This window comes from Dryobates pubescens, chromosome 4 (assembly GCF_014839835.1).
Source record: "Dryobates pubescens isolate bDryPub1 chromosome 4, bDryPub1.pri, whole genome shotgun sequence".
Classification (NCBI taxonomy): Eukaryota; Metazoa; Chordata; class Aves; order Piciformes; family Picidae; genus Dryobates; species Dryobates pubescens.
This window is the reverse complement of record NC_071615.1, coordinates 46,866,785-46,885,400: the sequence shown is the minus strand read 5'-3', so window position 1 is coordinate 46,885,400 and position 18,616 is coordinate 46,866,785. Positions and strand designations below refer to the sequence as shown.

At 41.1% G+C, this 18,616-nt stretch overlaps 1 protein-coding gene across 5 annotated transcripts in view; it reads left to right on the top strand.

Moving 5' to 3' along the window:
• Positions 1–18,616, top strand: part of SATB1 (SATB homeobox 1) — a 99,226-nt gene that overhangs the window by 43,885 nt on the left and 36,725 nt on the right. For all 5 annotated transcript variants that reach the window (XM_054161228.1, XM_054161230.1, XM_054161231.1 and 2 more), the window contains 3 exons: positions 4,593–4,704; positions 7,266–7,720; positions 16,926–17,138. In XM_054161228.1, the coding sequence (XP_054017203.1) occupies positions 4,593–4,704; positions 7,266–7,720; positions 16,926–17,138 (780 nt within the window). The remainder of the gene's footprint in view (positions 1–4,592; positions 4,705–7,265; positions 7,721–16,925; positions 17,139–18,616) is intronic.

Below are 18,616 nucleotides of genomic sequence, written 5' to 3'. Positions count from 1 at the left end.
GAATATTACATTTTGCACGCTCCTGATTACCCTGTGTAAACAGTTTTTGACATCTGTCTTTATAGTTTTCGAGGAGAGGAAGACTTTGTTAGAAGAACCATTTTTATACAGCAGTCACCATTTCAGTCTTGCTTTACCTGTATTATGAAAGCAGATGGTCTGCATGTCTTTTGAATATTTATAACTATCAAAAACAATCTCTTGCTATTCACCCTTAGGCTTATGAGATGTCAGGACTGTTCTGGTTGGGAAAAAAAAATCATCTTGGGTGTTTACAGAAAGAGGATTACATTAAGCTGAAATGACTATACATTTTCCAGTTTAATATTTGTCCATCAGCTGTTTAATCGTATTTAGATAATTGTGTAAATAAGTTGTTGCAGCCCTTGCCCCTTCCACTGTGCAGACTTGAAGCTTTAAACACCAATGAATGAGTTGCAAAAAAAAAAGCTCAGGTTTTTTTTTCCTTCATTTTTTTTTTTTTTTTATTCCTAGTTAAACAACCTGGAAGGCCCTAAATAAGTTTTGGTTATGATGCTCCTTTCGAGGGAGATGTTTCGTTTGCAAAGGAATCCCCCAATATCTCATTCAGCCAAGTTGTTTTAGGAAGCTGCTGTGTCTGTTACTGCTAAGTCTGTTAGCATGTATTTGTTCTGTGTAAATACTGCAGCCCAACTGCCCCTTCATGAGGCATGAAAACAACCTCATTCTGCCCATATAAAAATAATTTTAAGGTTGTTTAGGGGAAGTTTTGGGACTGTGGGGGTTAAAAGCTTTTTTGACTGGAAGCTGAGCAATCACTGATAACAGATTTTGCTGTGGTTGGTTGATTTGGCAGAAAAGCATGAACAGTTTTGGTTTAGATGATTGAATTAACCTGATTAACATTGTTTTTGTTGGTTTGCAAAAAAGGACAATAGTATACTTTTAGCAATGCTCGAACAATGTCTTACCTGGTTGGGAGCAGTGTTAGAGGCAATGACTCAGAAATGCCTCCCTTGTAGCACCTGCAGTGGTGGCTGCTGTGACCAGCTGGCATGAAGGTCCTTCCTGTGTCTTGCAGGACACACCTTGCATTAGATTCTAATGCAATGTGGAAGGTGTCTGATGCTGTTGTTTTATCAGGTTTTATTTGATGGTCCTTTGAAATGAGTTCATGTTGAGATTGAAGATATTTCCTTAGGGAGTTCCCCAAATTCTTAGAGAGACGATGGTGTCTGGTTTTCAGATCGCTGGCATTTAATCTTCCTGAGAGATTGGGACTTGGTTCAAACTACTCTGAACCTCAGCTGAACTTCAGAATCAATTCTACCTCTACCTCCACACAGTTGTTGGATGCCTAATTATAATTAACTTATTTGGCTAAAAAAAAAAAGAGCACTTGGGCTGCAGCAGATGGTATCATTCCAGAATAGTGGGATTTCTGTGAAGGTGGCACCATTTCAGATGAGATTTTCTGATTCTCAGAACATGATTGCAAATGATCTGATTGTGGGGCAGGAGGGATGGAGAGAGGGGAAAGAGGGAAAATTGGGATCTTGGAGTCTTGCAACTTACTTTTAAGGATAAACTTGTGGGCGATACTTGAAGAGTGCAGATCTATGACCAATTTTTGCATTCTATCCATTTTCTTTGTGACATGTGAAGAAGAAACCAGATTATGAGTGATAGATGTGATGCATTTGAATACTTGTATGTTATATTTATATTTGTCATCCTTTTACATGGAAAGCATCTGTGTCTGTGCCTTGCAGATAAGCAATGTCTATCTGGAGTAGTACCTGAACGTGATGTGCTTCAAATGCAATCAGTTTTCATTTTGATTATCGGTAGATATAAGCTAAGACATAGGGAATTCTTCATGTGTAGTGACCTGGGAACTAAGAAGAACTTCAATGTATCTCTTCTCTAGATTGTGGATCTCTGATGGACACTGCCTTAAAGGGTTAATGTTCAGTTTTAGGCCCTAAGCATAGTGGGCATTTGTGTATGTAGATTGCCCTTAAATCATACAGGAAATTTGCAGCAACAGGAATTTCTATACCGAAGTGCATCTCTCTGCATTGATGTGACTGCAGGTTTGATGACAATAAATAAAGCATAGGAACAATGAAATTCAATGTTGTCAGGTTGTTTTCTGAGTTAACAAGGTAGTTATATTTTATCTAGCTTGTAAAATTTTGCCTTCAGTGAATTAGTAAATAAATCATTGGTTCCTCCTGATTGAGGATTCTTAGCCTAGGTAGCACCACTCAAATGTTTGCATGAAGTCTTCTCAAAGAAAAAGCATTGTAAAATGTATAGATAATGTCTGTGGTTTGTGGTTTGTTGGTTTTTTGTTTTTTTTTTTTAATTTACTGTGAAGAGCTGGACTAAAATCCCAATATTGGCTGTTGGAGCCTGAAATTTACATTGTGTCAAAGAAGCTAAAATTCCTAACGGTGTTAAACAGACCAGTCCCCTATTTGATTGTAAAATAAAGTTAACTGCATTAACTTTATTCCTGAAGAAGCAGAGGATGTCACAAACTGCCATGTCATTGGCATATCTTCTTTGTAAAATGATATGGAAAGGAGGAGTAGGAAATCCTAGACAAACATCTTCAGCGCTGATAGGTAATTTGCTAACAGTGTTATTAATGTGTATGGGTTTGTACTTATTAAAGTTACTTGGGCAGAAGACGACATCTAAAAGGGGCAAAGTAAAAGGATAGAAAACCACCCTGAAGTCTTAAGTGACACGTAGAAAATACACATGAGCCGATATGGGATGATGGCGCATTACGTGTGCACGTCCCCATTTTGTGCATTTGGATCTACAGACTTTGCATAGCCACTATCTGTGTGTTCAGTCTACCAGTTGGGAGCTAAAGGACTTTTTAAATCTATCATGTGCCCGTGTTTCAAATGGTTTAATCTGTAAAAGAAGCTTAAACAATGATTTTGTAAGTATTAGACATTAATGAGCCTCCTATTATGATGGAAATTGAAATTGTGTTCAGATGAGTTTGGTTCAGGTCATTTAGGCTGAAGTTGTGGTAGCCTGTTAAGGTTTCATTCTCCTTTTATACCACTGGCAAAAGGCTTCTAGCTAATTTCAGAAGTGCCAGGTGAATATTGAGGATTGATAAGAATTTTGGTGATTCAGAGGAATCATTAAAATAGCTGCCTGGTGAGTAGTGTGTATTCCCACATTTGGCATAGATAATACTATCTCTCTAGCAGCTCTGAGACTCCACAAATAGCTTGGTACTGAGTAATGCATTAGAAAACGGTTATAATGAACTTCACTCAGATCAATAATCAAGGTACTTCTACTCAGAGGCTGAGCTAGCCTTACAAAAGAAGACAGATAGTAATATTTATTGCGTTTTTACTTTGAACGCTTTCTTCCAGTGGTTGTTGCTGTTTGTGTAACAAAGGGTTGATGCTGCACATTGATTTTTATGACAGCACAAATACAGCTAAATGTTACATGCTGAATAGCAAAGAAACATAGTAATCAGGGCTTTGTCATTCTTGACTTGTCATTCTTTTCTCTCAAGAGGCTGGGCGATTCCTGTAGTTAAGCTAAAAGTAACTACTTTCCACACAGAAATCTAAAGGGTGTCAAAGTTCAGTCTGTTGAAACGGCATTTGCTGATTTTGTTGTCCTCACTTGATACACTGAGTGTAACTTTCAAGCGTAAGCATTATCTCATTTTGCAAGAATTAGTCTTAATTGGTTTTGTAGAAGAATGTACTGGAACTGAAAGTTTCATGCATTGTAATTTCCACTATTTTAAAACTGGTCAAAACTGAGCAGAAGGTAAATTTCTCACTGTAGCTATCTGATATCTCGAAAACCTTTGAGGGGGAAAAAAAAAAATTGTTTCTAACATCCTTTGATCTATTTTGCAGCTAATACTCAGTTACAGAATTAGACATGACAATAAGAGCTTTTCATAAGCCTGTCTCTTTGAATCACTTAAAATACCCTGTTTAGGAAAAGCGAGTTTGAGTTCATTTTGGGTTGTTCTTACTTTATTACTTGGGGTTGTTATTTTATTCTACTATAAACCTCTTTTTTTTCAAATTCTACTGGTAGGTCATTCAGATGAAGTTTCATCCTGTGATTTTCTGTCATCTGCCCTGTGATAAGTGGCACAAAGGGAATGAGCATAGGCTTACTTGGGGCAGTGTTTGCATTTTCGGAGTCAGTGTAGGATTTGTGTGCCAATAAACTCGTGTGAGTACATGAAGGGTAAATCAAATTTGAAGAAGAAAGAGTATGAACACAATTCACTTTCAGTCAGCATCTTCCATTCAGAGCCCATCCCATTGCCTGATGTTTCTTGGTTGATGACTTTGTTCTTCACTTAGTACCTCTGGTTTTTTTTGCTCCCATTTAGATTATAACTTGGTTTGGTTTTATGCTCAATTAATGAGTTTTTTTTTCTAAAGGGCTTTGGACAATAGGATTAAAACCGAGGTATGGTCCTCAAATTCTGAAAATAGAAGGTTTTCAACAATTGAAATAAATTGTGCTTTGACTTGTGCTGCTCTGCATTACAGGATTGTTGTTTTTTTTTTTCTTCTCCCCTTTTCACACAGAGTATGATTTCTTCCATTGTGAACAGCACTTACTATGCAAATGTCTCAGCAGCAAAATGTCAGGAATTTGGAAGGTGGTATAAACATTTCAAGAAGGCAAAAGATATGATGGGTAAGCAAAAAAAAAAAACAACCCAACCCCAAGCATGAGGGTGGATTCATACCATTACATGTCACATTGAGGTCTGTCACAGGCATCGAAGAAGCCAGGTCCCTTCACGACAAGTTTAGGATGCTTTTGATGAGTAGATGTAGAAAGTACATATACAGTGAAAGAATTAATTTAAATAAATATTTGCTGTTGAAACAGCCAAACTGACTTGGGTTGCCAGAGACGTAAAGCTGTCACTCTGTAAATCCAGAGAACTTCTACCACCCAGAAGAATTGTTTAAAAAAACCTGTTCCTAGAACTGTGATGGAGTGATTTAGTTATTTATTTATTCCAATGTATTATTTTTTCTTGCTCTGGCCAACATATATTTAAAGAAGCAGTCTCCTGTAACTGCCACTGCCTTCCAGCAAAAATTCTGTGCTTTTATAAAGCTATTGTAGCAAATAGATATTTTTGTGACCATTAATTGTTTGCCTGTTGCAGCAAGCACAAGTGAATTTCTGGAGATAAGATCCATCAGTGGGATGTGTTAATTCTCTAATGCCTTTTATCTTTCTTGTACTGACCCTTTCCAAAACTGTTTCTTAAACCTGTTAACATAATTTTGAACACTTCATGTTAGAAAGTTTCTGTGCAGTTTTCAACACAATGAAGATGTGAGACTTCAGTTTGGCTTGAATTTTTAGCTTGACTTAGCTTTCAGTGTTTGAAACAAGATCATTCATCTACCAAAATGGATTCCTTGCCTTTTATAGCTTAAGGCTGTAATGAAGACAATGCATCACTTTTGTGATAATTGCTTGAAGTACAATTGGAAGTGAATGGCCCACTTGGGTTGGTCTCTACTTTCTGCTGGTAAAGGCAGCTTCTTTACTTGATCTACTTTGTACCTTCTCAGGACCAATGAACCCTTATTTTGAGACCACTGAAGTTGGTGGTAAGACTTCACTAGCCTGCAGGTGGTCCATGTGTGAGGTAGCAGAGCACCTGCATGGGAGGGTGACCTTTCCACAGCATCCTCTCACCCATCCATTGCAGCAGCGCTCCTGAAAATTTTCCTTATGTGACCTGTTAAGAGAATTCAGCACCCATTCATTCAGGGACAGTGAAGCCAGTGCATATGAAACATGTATGTGCCTGTATTCCTGTGTAATCTAATGCACTGCCCGCAAAGCCACACTGATGAGGAGCAGCAGGTGCTCTGCAGTGGGACTGATGCAGGCTATGGAGACCAGACCTCTCTGCAGAACAACTTGGTTTTTGAATTTCTGCCCATAATAGGACAAAGGGGAAAGGAAGTACTGTGGGTAGGAATCTAGGTGCTGATCTCATCTTCCAGCTCTCACCCCTGTAAAGGAAAGGGTGGTCCTGCCCCCTATTATTGAAGATAACGATTGCTATGAAAAGCCTTTCATTAAAAATACTGCTTTTCAGAAAATAAACCAAAAAAAAAAGTGCTACAGCACTTCTGTGGAGATTAACTAGAGTTTTGGGTCTTAAATAAAGTGTTGTGTTTGGGGTTTTTTGAAGGCTATTTCCAGACCAGCATTGCTAAAGCTCTAGATCTGAGGTTGTTTAAAATGAAACCGTGACATACATTGATAAAAAGTAAACTCCTTTACATCAACTTAGAGTAACTTTATATTGTATTATTATGGACAAGAGGGGAGCAGGAAGAACTCTTGTAGTTTAGGGGGAAAAAAAGAGTGTTGTGACTTAAGAAGGAGGGTGTGTCAAGGCAGATGAGTTAATATAAGAAAAAAATTCAACCATGTTGCAAGTCACTGAAAAAAACCCCATGCATACATGGTGGCAAGATAAAGCAGCCCATCTGTGTAATTTACATAAATTATACTAGTTCCTAGCAGTCCCATACAAATGATGCAGCATCTAGAAATTAGCAGAGGGTCCACACCCCACCCTGCTTACTACGGATTTCCAGTGGCTGGGAACTGCAGATGTTGTGACAGGGCCACCACAAAAGGAATGAAACTGCCACCGAGAGCTTCTCTCTCTGTGGCCAGGGCATGCTTTCCTATAACAGCCCTTCTTATGCCTTGTGCAGATGCACTTACTGCTTCACCTGCATCTCCTGCAGCGCAGAGTGGTTTCCTGGCTGGCATCTTTGCTCCTTGTCTGAAGTCCCCTGCATCCATCTCTGAGGGATGTGCTCTGCAGCTGCACGCTCAGTCTGATTGCACTGCACCTTTGCAAACTCTAGGCGAGTTGCACCTGTGACGTGCATGGTTTCCAGCACATGGCTTTTGCCTCTGATGTTCTGCTGGTTCCAAGAGCTCAGTGACAAAGACAAGCAGCTTGTTGGATTTTTTTTAAATTGTTTTTATTTTAGTTTTTTTTTTTTTTTAAAAAATATTGACTACATCATTATTTGTAGGTCAGTTCTGAAGGGAAGTAGCCACAAGAGTGATTTCAGCTGGAGAGTGCAGGAAGCTTGAGCCTCAGTGTTTATATTGTGTGCTAGCATGTCTTGTGAGGAGCCTTCAGTTTGTGATATTTTCAGTCTTATGTTGGCTTTCCCAATGTTTCTTTCCCGCTGCAGTTGAGATGGATAGCCTTTCTGAACTATCCCAGCAAGGTGCCAACCACGTCAACTTCGGTCAGCAGCCGGTCCCGGGGAACACAGCCGAACAGCCTCCATCCCCTGTTCAGCTTTCTCACGGTAGTCAACCATCAGTTCGGACCCCGCTTCCAAACCTGCACCCTGGACTTGTATCTACTCCCATTAGCCCTCAGCTCGTAAATCAGCAGCTGGTAATGGCCCAGTTGCTGAACCAACAGTATGCAGTGAACAGACTTCTAGCCCAGCAGTCCTTAAACCAACAGTACTTGAACCACCCTCCTCCTGTCAGTAGATCCATGAACAAGCCGTTGGAGCAGCAGGTCTCAACCAACACAGAGGTGTCTTCCGAAATCTACCAGTGGGTCCGTGATGAACTGAAACGAGCAGGAATCTCACAGGCAGTATTTGCACGTGTGGCTTTTAACCGAACTCAGGTCAGTTGGGTTTTGGTTTGTTTCCTCATTTTTAATTAAAATCCAAGTAGGCCTTCTTTTTTTCTCCCTCTCTATTTAGTAATTATCGCCTTTTAAGTCTCTCTTCTCATTTCTACTTGCCACTTAGCTCCTGTGAAGGAATCATGCTTCCTTGCAGGGCCAGTGTCCAGTGACCAGTGTTGCTGCAGTACAGAAATCTTCAGTGCTGGGTTTGTGGAAATACCTGGCCTTGCTTCCTCTGCAGTTGTGATGCTTTGTGAATAGCTGAGTCTTCCCTAGAAAGGAAATGAACAACTCCATGCAGAACCCTTCACAAAGTCCCTCAACAGCTTGCCTTTTGTTTTGCAAAGGTATACCTCTGCTGACCACATGCATGCACTGAACAGCCTGTCTGCTTTCACAGGTGTACTGGAGATGCTCTTTTATTCTTCCCTGCATTTATTTTGATTGGGTTTTTTTCCACTGACATTCTTAATAGCCTTTTTTTTTTTTTTTTTGGTTAGGCTTCTGAAAAGATTAAAACTATTACTTTTTTCTAAAAGCATTATTTTTAGATCATGTACTCTTTCCATGTATTTTTATTTTTATTTGCAAAAAAACCCCACCCCTAACCCAACACAGTAGCTGCTGAGCGATTGCCGATGTCCACATCAGAACATAGGCTTCAGCTTTCCAATGCAGAAAAAGCTAGCCCTAGCAAAGCTGATAAGTAACACTAAAATGTGTTATTTTTTACACCTGTTTTAGAAGCTAACCCTGTTATAATTTATGCTGCTCTATGAATTTAACTTTAATGCCATGTTGCATGGAATTTAATCAAGCAGAAATTATGGAAGAAATGTCAGTTTATCCAATGCAAATAAGTAGACCTCAAAATTTTGGAGGCCTGTTTGAACAGGAAGTAAAAATAGGATTTTATATATTTTTTTTTTAAAAAAGAAATATTTTTACAATCTGTAGGTACACTTGATTGGGATCCTACATTTTTTTTTTCTACTTCTAAACTTGATGAACAAGTATTTGGCCATTGTGGATTATAGTTAAAGAGAAAAATTAGACTCCTCTTGAAATGTTGATTTATCCCCTGCATACTCTAAAGAATAAAAATCCTGTTTCAAATTCACTGGTACCAGGTTTGACTTAGTACATAATTAGTAGTTATTTTGAATTATTATTGCCTGAAGTATTTGGCTAAAAGAAAGCAGAGGCGTGGTATGCATTCCCTGTAGAGCTCAGTGTGTATGTGTGTCTTTCCTCTTAACAACAAGGGAGGCTTTCAAGACTTGGGTCTCATCCCAAATTTCATGGGATACTTGAATTTAAACAGGGATTACACACATATGTTACATACAGGCAAGTGTCAGTTATTATCACAGAATCACAGGATGTTAGGGGTTGGTGGAACCTCTGAAGATCATCAAGTTCAACCCCCCTGACAGAGCAGGACCATAGTCTAGCACAGGTCACACAGGAATGCATCCAGATGAGTCTGGAAAATCTCCAGAGAAGGAGACTCCACAACCTCTCTGGGCAGCCTGTTCCAGTGCTCTGGGACCCTCACAGTGAAGAAGTTCTTCCTCATGTTGAGGTGGAACCTCCTGTGCTGTAATTTCTAGCCATTGCCCCGTGTCCTCTCACAGGGTGAAACTGAGCAGAGCCTGTCCACTCCCTCTGGACTCCCAGTCCTCAGAGATTTAGAAACATTTGTTAAATCCCCTCTCAGTCTTCTCCTCTCCAGACTAACCAGCCCCAGGTCTCTCAACCTCTCCTCATCAGGCAGTGCTCCAGTCCCCTAATCACCCTTGTAGCCCTCCATTGGACTCTCTCCAGCGGATCCCTGTCCCTCTTGAACTGGGGAGCCCAAAACTGGATGCAATATTCTGGTGTGGTCTCCCCAGGACAGAGTAGAGGGGGCGGAGAATCTCCCTCAATCTGCTGGACACACTCCTCTTAGTGCACCCCCAAATAAGTGGCAATAGAATTTTGTTGAACACAATATTTAACTAACAATAATACAAAATACTGAACTAATGATAGGAGCATCAAGCTACAATGGTTTGCAGCTGCTGTCTTACTTGAACAAAGCAATTAATTCAGGAGAGAAATAGTTTAGTGTATATTTACTTCTCAGCTTTTTCCCCTCTCCAAAGTAAGTTGTTCAGTTTTTGTCAGGTAATTTAGCATACAGCTTTTGGTCTATCATTTGGTGCATGAGCAGTACTTTTTACCTGAAATACAAGAAGGATTAGTTGTGACTGGGAATTGAATTTATATGGCACAAATGGGAAGATGCTTTTTGAGATGTGATGAGTGCAAAGACTGCTTACTGTGTTTTTCTTAGTACAAGTGATAGTAAATATTTGCTTAGTTCAATACTTCCACAGACATTGTGGTTAGGCAGTTTGGTAGTAGGTGTTCAAAGCGACCCAAAATGGGAGGAAACCCCAAAAATGAACATTGAAAACAAATCCTATGAAGAGATATGAAATATAAATGTAATATGTTTTGGCACTTTTAAACAAAATCTACTTGAACACAGATTAGTATTGCTATATGCTACAAATTATGTTAGCTAATCAAATTAGTATTTGCACTTGGCTTCATAACCCTGTGGTCCTGCTCTGGCAGGGCGGTTGGACTCGATGATCTCTGGAGGTCCCTTCCAACCCCTAACAGCCTGTGAGCCTGTGATTTTGCAGTCTTTGTTATGCATTGGGGCAAATTTAGGGGACAGAAAGGAGACATCCACGGAGCCCACATAATATTAGCCTCATGTTGCCAGCATACTTCACATACGAAGCGTGAAGCAAAGCCCCACTGAGATCCGGAGAAGTTTGTTGTAGGCACATTTCACCTTTGCAAAGCTAAAAATTGTTAATTTTACCCACAGTAACAGCTAATGCCCAAGTATGAACACAGGCTGAGAGATCTGTGGTGATGAAACCATTTAAATTTGTTCTACATGCTGTACTTTGGAATTCACCACAGTTTATTCAAGGATGCATCACATTTAACTATAAGTAGGGCAGCACTTTAATAACTTGATGCTATTTAGAAGTTATTTTCTAACATTGATGTAATATCTTTTGTCTTTTTTTTTCTCTTCACTAGAGCAAGTGAGAAGCTTGTTTAAATTCATCTACTGTTTTCTGAGATAAAAAGCTAACTCAGGCTTACCACTGACATTTTTTAAACTGTCACAGGCATATTCGAGCTGTGTCCAGGGACCGTATCGTGCCATCAGTTTGTAAAGGCAGAAGATCACAGTGAAATCAGTTAGGAGTTCTGTGCGAAAGAAAACAACCAGCCCTGATGTCAAGATATGGTCTTAGATGAGGGGGAGAGATTTGCTTTCAGTGTGAAAGTTAAGGAAGGAATTGAACTGTAAACTATAAAGAGAAATTTAGCTTAATGTTTTGATAAGAAAAATGGGCTTTTCAACGGGCTGAAGAAGGTGGCACCTCTTGTTTTACAGACTTTCCCCCTACAGTCTGAGCACACAATTTAGCAGCTCTTTTTTGGGTGAGAAGGCAGGGTTCTGCCACCTTAGTGTGGCAACTCTTGTCCCTGATTTTCAGGCAATTTTCATTTGGGGGCAAAAACCTTGACTGAAAATATTTCTACCTTCTCCAAGCTCAAAGGAAAGGATTTTATTAAAATTAATTCTGAAACCTAAGGTGTCTATTTTTAAACTGTCATCTGTAAGAAGGCAGAAAAAAAACCCTTCAGCCACATCTCAGAAGAATGAAAACACATCTTTAATATCTTCCTGGATAACTTCCACCCTACCCTTAACTTCAGAATCTGTAGTTCTCAGGAATGTGCCTTGCAAAGTTTAATGAAAGAGGAGTCCAGATAGCTATAATTTGAATGAAAATTAACATCTATAAAGGCAGTAGGACAGTTGTTGTGGGGAGCAGAAGTTGTTTCAGAGCACCTCTTCCCCACAAAAAAAATAAATTGTTATCCTTCTAGGAAGGCTTCAGAGCACAGTAGGGTCTGAAGTGTTACTTGTTCTTCAGCAGTTGTGATTCCAGCTCACTGACTGCAAAGAAACAGATTGAATCCTGCTAGAACCTCTTTGTAGTACCACCATGGACAAGCTGGTTGAGTCAAGTGTTGTGCTAGCAGATCCAAGTTTCACCTCAAGCATGGCTACCAAATGTTTCTACCAGCCTGTCCCTTTGCTAGGCTGATTTTGGTGAATTGTTTCAGTTGCTATTTGACTGAATTAACAAACATGACTTTTTTATCCCCCAGCTGATGTCAGTGCACTGTGCATACACCTCCACTCTTGAAAGAGTGAGTTTGGTATTTTCCTGTGCTTTGCTGGTCAGAAAAAGGCATTTGTGATCAGCTCACTGGCCTAGGTGGCACAAAGCAGCTATGAGGTGGTGGCACTGATGCATTGGCGCAGCCCCTCAAAGCACGGTGCCTCTTGACAGCCTCTGCTGCAGCCTCCTGTCAGCTGAGAGGCTCAGCCTGCCTCTGCAAATGTGCAGCTAACCTGAGAGGCTCTTTGCTTCGCTCTTCATGAGAGAGCTGGAGCAGGGCATTCCTTGGTGTTTGTTTGGCTCCACCACCTTCAGAGCTCTAACCAAATAAACTCCACACTCCTGTCCTGTTTGTTTGATTTTGAGGCTTTGGTTGTTTTGATTGTTTGGGGGTTTTTTGATAGTTTTGGTTTGGTTTGGGTTGGGTTTTTTTTCAACGTAAACGTGAGTCAGGAAACAGAAAGCTTGGGTTCCCACGGGCAGGTCTGACACTTGACTTAAAGGCATAAGCTGGTGCATGGCAGGGTGACACGTACATACTGTGTGAGCAAAGAATTGTGTTAAGTCATGGTTGTGGCTGGAGCTGTACCTTGGGGCTGCCTCTCTGTGTACACTTTCAACCATTACATGAACTCAGCTGCTGCTGTATGGACCTGGTCTCTCAGCTCCTTCTTCCTGAGAGGGAGGGGGAGTGCTTTTGCCATGCCTGACTGTTGTAACTTTTCTTTTCCCCATAAGTGACAGTTTTTGGTCTCATGCTTTTCCAGTACTTCTCAGTGCTTCTGCCAGATACCTTGCTGGGTTTTTCTTTTTTCTCCCCCTCCTTTCTACTTCACCCCCCTGCTTGTTTAAAATATTAGCTGCTGGAATGCATTGGCTTTGCTCATATGTGAAAACTTCTGTATATTTAGGACTGTGCTCATGCTAATTCTGAGCAACTGCTATTTCAAGGGAGAACACTTGGATGCAGTAAATGGCTCTGTGTAATTTTAAAACAAAATCTGAAGTTTACACAAGCCACCTTCTCAGGCACATATATATATATATTTATTTTTTTTTCTTCCACTTTGTCTTTGGCACATTTTATTTTCCAGTAAAATGAAAAATGAAGATGGATTATTCCAAATTGATAACAGTAATGGACCATCATGTAATGTTTTATTGAATTTGAGTTCTGCAAATTATGTGGGGGAGAGAAATTTGCCTGCTTAAGTATAACAGAAATTGCCACTGTATTCATATAATTCTTGGTAGTGTAATTTAAGAAAAAGCACACTATCCATATCACTGTTGAATAAAAGGTAAAAAGGTGCTGTTAAACTATCACGACGGCTCTCCTCTTGCTACTAAGCGACATAGATAAATGTGTCTGCTTATAACTTACTTGGCAGGGATCCAGACTCGTGGGTGGAGCTTGCAAACAATCCTCCACCTGGACATGGGATGGGAGCACCCTGCAAAGTGAGAGGAATAGCGTTCAGGGATGTCCTGCCTGGTTTTGGGGAGGTTTGGGCAAATTGTGTTTTGCTTCTGGGAGCTTTGAAGTTCTATCGGGCTGATAACATCTATTTGAATCGGTGATTACTTTCAAAGAGGAGACAAACCGAGGGCCAGACAGGCAGTGTTTTCTGTTCATATTGGCAGACACTTCAATTTATCTCCACTTTTAAAGAATTCTTAATTAGCTTTTGAAAGCCCTGATAATATTTATTGAATATTTTTGTGTAATTAGTAGCAAATTATACTTGTGATAGCATGTAAACTTTCCTTTTTTTCTTTTTTTTTTTCCCCCCAATGAAAACTAGAAACATTTGAAGAAAATACATTTCCAGTGCAGAAAAGAGGAACAGTGAGGAGTAACAAGTTATCCATGGGAAAGCAATGTGCCCTTGTGGCCAAGAAGGCAAATAGAATCCTGGGGTGTATGAAGAAGAGTGTGTCCAGCAGATCCAGGGAGGTTCTCCTCCCCCTCTACTCTGTCCTGGGGAGACCTCATCTTGAGTACTGTGTTCAGTTTTGGGCTCCCCAGTTTAAGAGTGACAGGGATCTGCTGGAGAGGGTCCAGCAGAGGGCTACGAGGGGACTGGAGCACTGCCCTGTGAGGAGAGGCTGAGGGACCTGGGGCTGTTTAGTCTGGAGAAGAGAAGTCTGAGAGGGGATTTAATCAGTGTTTCTAAATATCTCAGGGCTGGGTGTCAGGAGGGAGGGGACAGGCTCTGCTCACTTGCTGCCTGCAATAGGACAAGGAGCAATGGATGTAAGCTGCAGCGCAGGAGGTTCCAGCTCAACATATGGAGGAACTTCTTTACTGTAAGGGTCACAGAGCACTGGAACAGGCTTCCCAGAGAGGTTGTGGAGTCTCCTTCTCTGGAGACTTTCAAGGCCCTTCCGGATGCATTCCTCTGTGACCTGAGCTAGATTGTATGGTCCTGCTCTGGCAGCGGGGTTGGACTTGATGATCTCTTTGGGTCCCTTCCAACCCCTGACATCCTGTGATCCTGTGAGGAGGACTCTAAGCCTAACACTGTCTGTAATCTCTGTGCAAAACAGCATTTAGCTTTTATGCAACCTGAGACTTGTACCTTGGCACGTCAGCGTAGGGCAGAATGTGAGAGATGATCTTTTCTTTCTAGGATCGTCCCAATTTGCATCCTGTCTAACAATTGTTAGCTGAAGTTTTGAGCTCAAAAAATTGAAGCAGTAGCAACAAAGTAATATTTAAAGCAGGCAAACTGTATTGTAAGACTTTGCCTGCACCTGGTAATACACTTGATTTTTTTGCATTATTTCCTTACTTATTCAGACCTGTAGATTCAAAGCTCTAGAAGCAAACATTCTTCTTGCCTTCTTCCTGCTCTCTCATCTCCCCTCCTCTCTGCATCTCTGTCCTCTGCTCTGCGCTCATGCAGAGTCATGGCAGTGACAGGGGAAGGAGAGGGAACTGTGAATGCCTGATTGTGTTTCTTATCACTAAGAGGTGCAGCAATGGCCATAAAGACAAATGCAGGAAAAAATTACAAAAAACCCCAGTTTTATTTGTTTAACTGAGGGAAAGTTATACAAGAACAGCCTCTTTTGGTTTGGTTTGTTGTTTCTTTTTTTTTTTTAGCTGCCCACTGTGGCAAGAGCTCATAAAAGCAAGTCTTTTCTGTTATAGACTAAAGTATTTTTCAGGGGTGTTTCCTGTCACTGACAGAAGGCTGCCTGTTAGTCAGGAGTCTCCTCTCCTGCCAATGATCAGTCCACTTTAGTTTTCCTTTCCTCTTTCTAATCCTGGTATGGTTGTTTTCAGCACAGTACCAGTCAGAAATCACATCCCCATCATATAACCTGTGCTCTGCTGACAGCTTTGCTTTGTCTCCACTAGCACTAAGTAATTTTTCTGCCTCCCTTGGAGAATGGGTTGTGTAACCCTACCGCTGACAAACAATATTAACTATGGCTTTGGGTACTTAGGGGAAAAAAAAAAGGCAGACAAAAATTAGATTTCCATATTTGCTAATATGGAAATTTTAAAACTTATACTCTGCCCAAACACCACTTTTGCCTGTTAATTCATTTATTTACCTTCTGTGTAGTTTCTGCCTGGATATTAGAAAAGAGGAGAAATGAATAGTGGTAAGAAAGTATCCCACATGATCATGAGTTTTTTCAATGCTCCTCCAAATTGTTCTTCCTGCTTCGTGATGGAACAACTCCGTCTTCCATCCCATACCTCTCTTTTGTGTGCAGGCACAGACAGGGCTGTGAGCACCACACTGGCCCCAGTGTAGCGGTATGCATCTCTGCCCTCAATGCCCATGAGAGGTGGAGGGGTGATGGGGCAAATGCAGAGCTCAGAGCCACCCTGCATGGACTCTGACGCTGCCTAAGCACAGCTACCTGGGAGCAATGGCTTTGCATCCTTATAAGGACCTTCTGCCTGATAGGATAGGAACTTTGAGAGAGGTGACACCATCCGTAGGCGCTGTCAACATCAGCCTTGCTGAGAACCAAGATGAAATGATTATGTAGGAGACCTGGTGTGGTGTGTACAAGTTGCTGGTGGCATACTGTCACCTGCAGCCTACCCATCTCTGTCTCACTGCTATGGATGCCCGATGTGCTTTTTTCCCTTTTACTCCTCAGTGCTCACTTCTGTCTATTATTGCTGGACTCTGGAGGTGGTCAAAGGACAACTGTGGTAAATGGACTTAGGAAACAGGACCTGAACAGCAGGTGCTCAAATATATAGTCCAAGCAGTGCACTGGGTGAGAATTTGGGTTGCCCTGGTGAAGAGAAATGGGATTGTGGGAACAGGAGGATGGTGAAGGAAGGGGGAACATTCAACAATGAATTTCCTCATTTCACTCCAATATGCAACTCTCAAAGTACTGACCTGAAAAACAGATACATCCCTGAGTCAGTTAAGCAGTACTTTTGAAACATGGTGAGTTTATTGTCTCAGATTAATTGTCAACTATCACTTCCTTTCAAAGAGCTGTTCAAGTGCTAGATTTGTGGAAAGTCATTTTTTCTTTTAGGCTGGGTATGCGTTTCATCTGGGAAGCCTGAGGACACCCCTGTGTCATGCCTCTGAACTGTCTGTATTTCGCTTGCTCTTAACACCTTGTGATTGTCTGTTGACTGTGAAAAATTTCATGGCAAGTTAAGCCAGTAAAAGAAAGGAGACCTGTTAGGCAGATCCAGTTTATGGTTTATGTAAAACAGATGCTTAATAAAATTAAGGGCACAACGGAGGCTCCCTACTACCTAAAACAGCATTAATATATTCCTGTGTCGAGTGAATAGTGCATTTGCTGCTCTCATTCTCAGCCTAGTGTAAAGAGGACAGAGTGCTGGTGAGCAGCAGCTTTGCAGAGCGTGGTTTTGCAGGCACTCACCTGGACTAACTCTGCAGCGTATTATTTTTTTGCTTTCCTCCTTACAGGGCTTGCTCTCAGAAATCCTCCGAAAGGAAGAGGATCCCAAGACTGCCTCACAGTCCTTACTGGTAAATCTTCGGGCTATGCAGAACTTCTTGCAGCTGCCAGAAGCTGAGCGAGATCGAATTTACCAGGACGAGAGGGAAAGGAGCTTGAATGCAGCCTCTGCGATGGGCCCTGCACCACTCATAAGCACACCGCCTACCCGGCCTCCACAAGTAAACCGCTCTCACTCTCTGATTTGCTCACAGTGTTGTCTCCATGTTCTGCAGTGTGATGCCTTTCTTCAGAAGCAAGCCTTTCACTCTTGCATTTTTAAACACTTGTAGAATCATTTTTGCAGTGCTATCACAAGTTAAATTTAAGAAATGTAGTGGCTGACAGGAGCAGTTTATTACTACCTATTTTATAATTTTAAGATAATTTCTATCCATTATGGTCCCTACAGTGGCTTCTTTTTTTTGCTTATTTTATAGAAATACAAGCTCTACTGCTCTGGAAGATGTTGACTTTTAGCTGTCTTCATTGGCCTGAAAGATTTTGAGTTCTAGCTGTCTTTACTGGCCTGGAGGATGTTGAGTTCTAGCTGCCTTTACTGGCCTGGAAGATGTTGCCTTCCAGCTGCATTTACTGGCCTGGAAGCTGTTGCCTTCTAGCTGCCTTTACTGGCCTGGAAGATGTTGCCTTCTAGCTGCCTTTACTGGCCTGGAGGATGTTGAGTTCTAGCTGCCTTTACTGGCCTGGAAGATGTTGAGTTCTAGCTGCCTTTACTGGCCTGGAAGATGTTGACTTTTAGCTATCTTTTTTCTTTTTTTTCCCCTATAATTCTCAGGTGTTGTTTTTTAATGTTAGAAGTTCAGGTAGGAATTTGGAAGGATTTGGACCAAAAACTGGGAATGAAAGCAGAATTATGAGTACCTCATATTGCGTTAAAAATTATCTCCAGAAAGTCAAATAGGCAAATCTAAACAGATAGGGGAAGGAAGACTCCATCCCGAAATGCTGGGCATGCTTTCACCAGGTTGAGCTGTTGACAAGTGGGTAACATAACAGGCTTGCTACATCCATTGTGCAGAAGGGTCTTAGTATGTTGGTTCCAGCTTCCTTTACTATTTGTTCAAATGAAACTCCTGTTCATTTCTGTAAAATCTAGTGGAATTACTGGTTTAATTCTCCCCAGATTGTAATGTCTGATACAGTGGGATCCAGAAATTCAGTGGGCTTAGTCTTGTGTCTATCAAAGAAACTGATGCACATTTTAGGGTATGTGAGAAACACAGGTGTTGAGCCATAGGAATGCAAAGGATTTCCACAAAGAAAAGATGTGGCTGTGAATGAGACACTCCAAAAAACTGCATCTTCTCTGAAATATTCTGAATCGCTGTGGCTCAGGGTTGTACCTGTGAAGGGCAAACCAAACTGATCTACAGCTTGCTCTGGCAGGGGGGCTGGACTGGATGATCTTTCGAGGTCCCTTCCAGTCCCTAACATTGATTCTGTGATACAGGGTCTACTGATCATGCTGTGTGCACAGTCCAGACACACAGCAAAGCTTTGGGATTGTGGGAATTTTGCAGTGGTTGAGTGTAAAAACACAGACAGCAGTTTTTTGCTAACCTGGCTTAGACTTGTGCCTATGGCTGTGTTTCCTGCCCTTTCTGAATGCTGTGAATTCCTGGAGATTATTTTCTAGTTT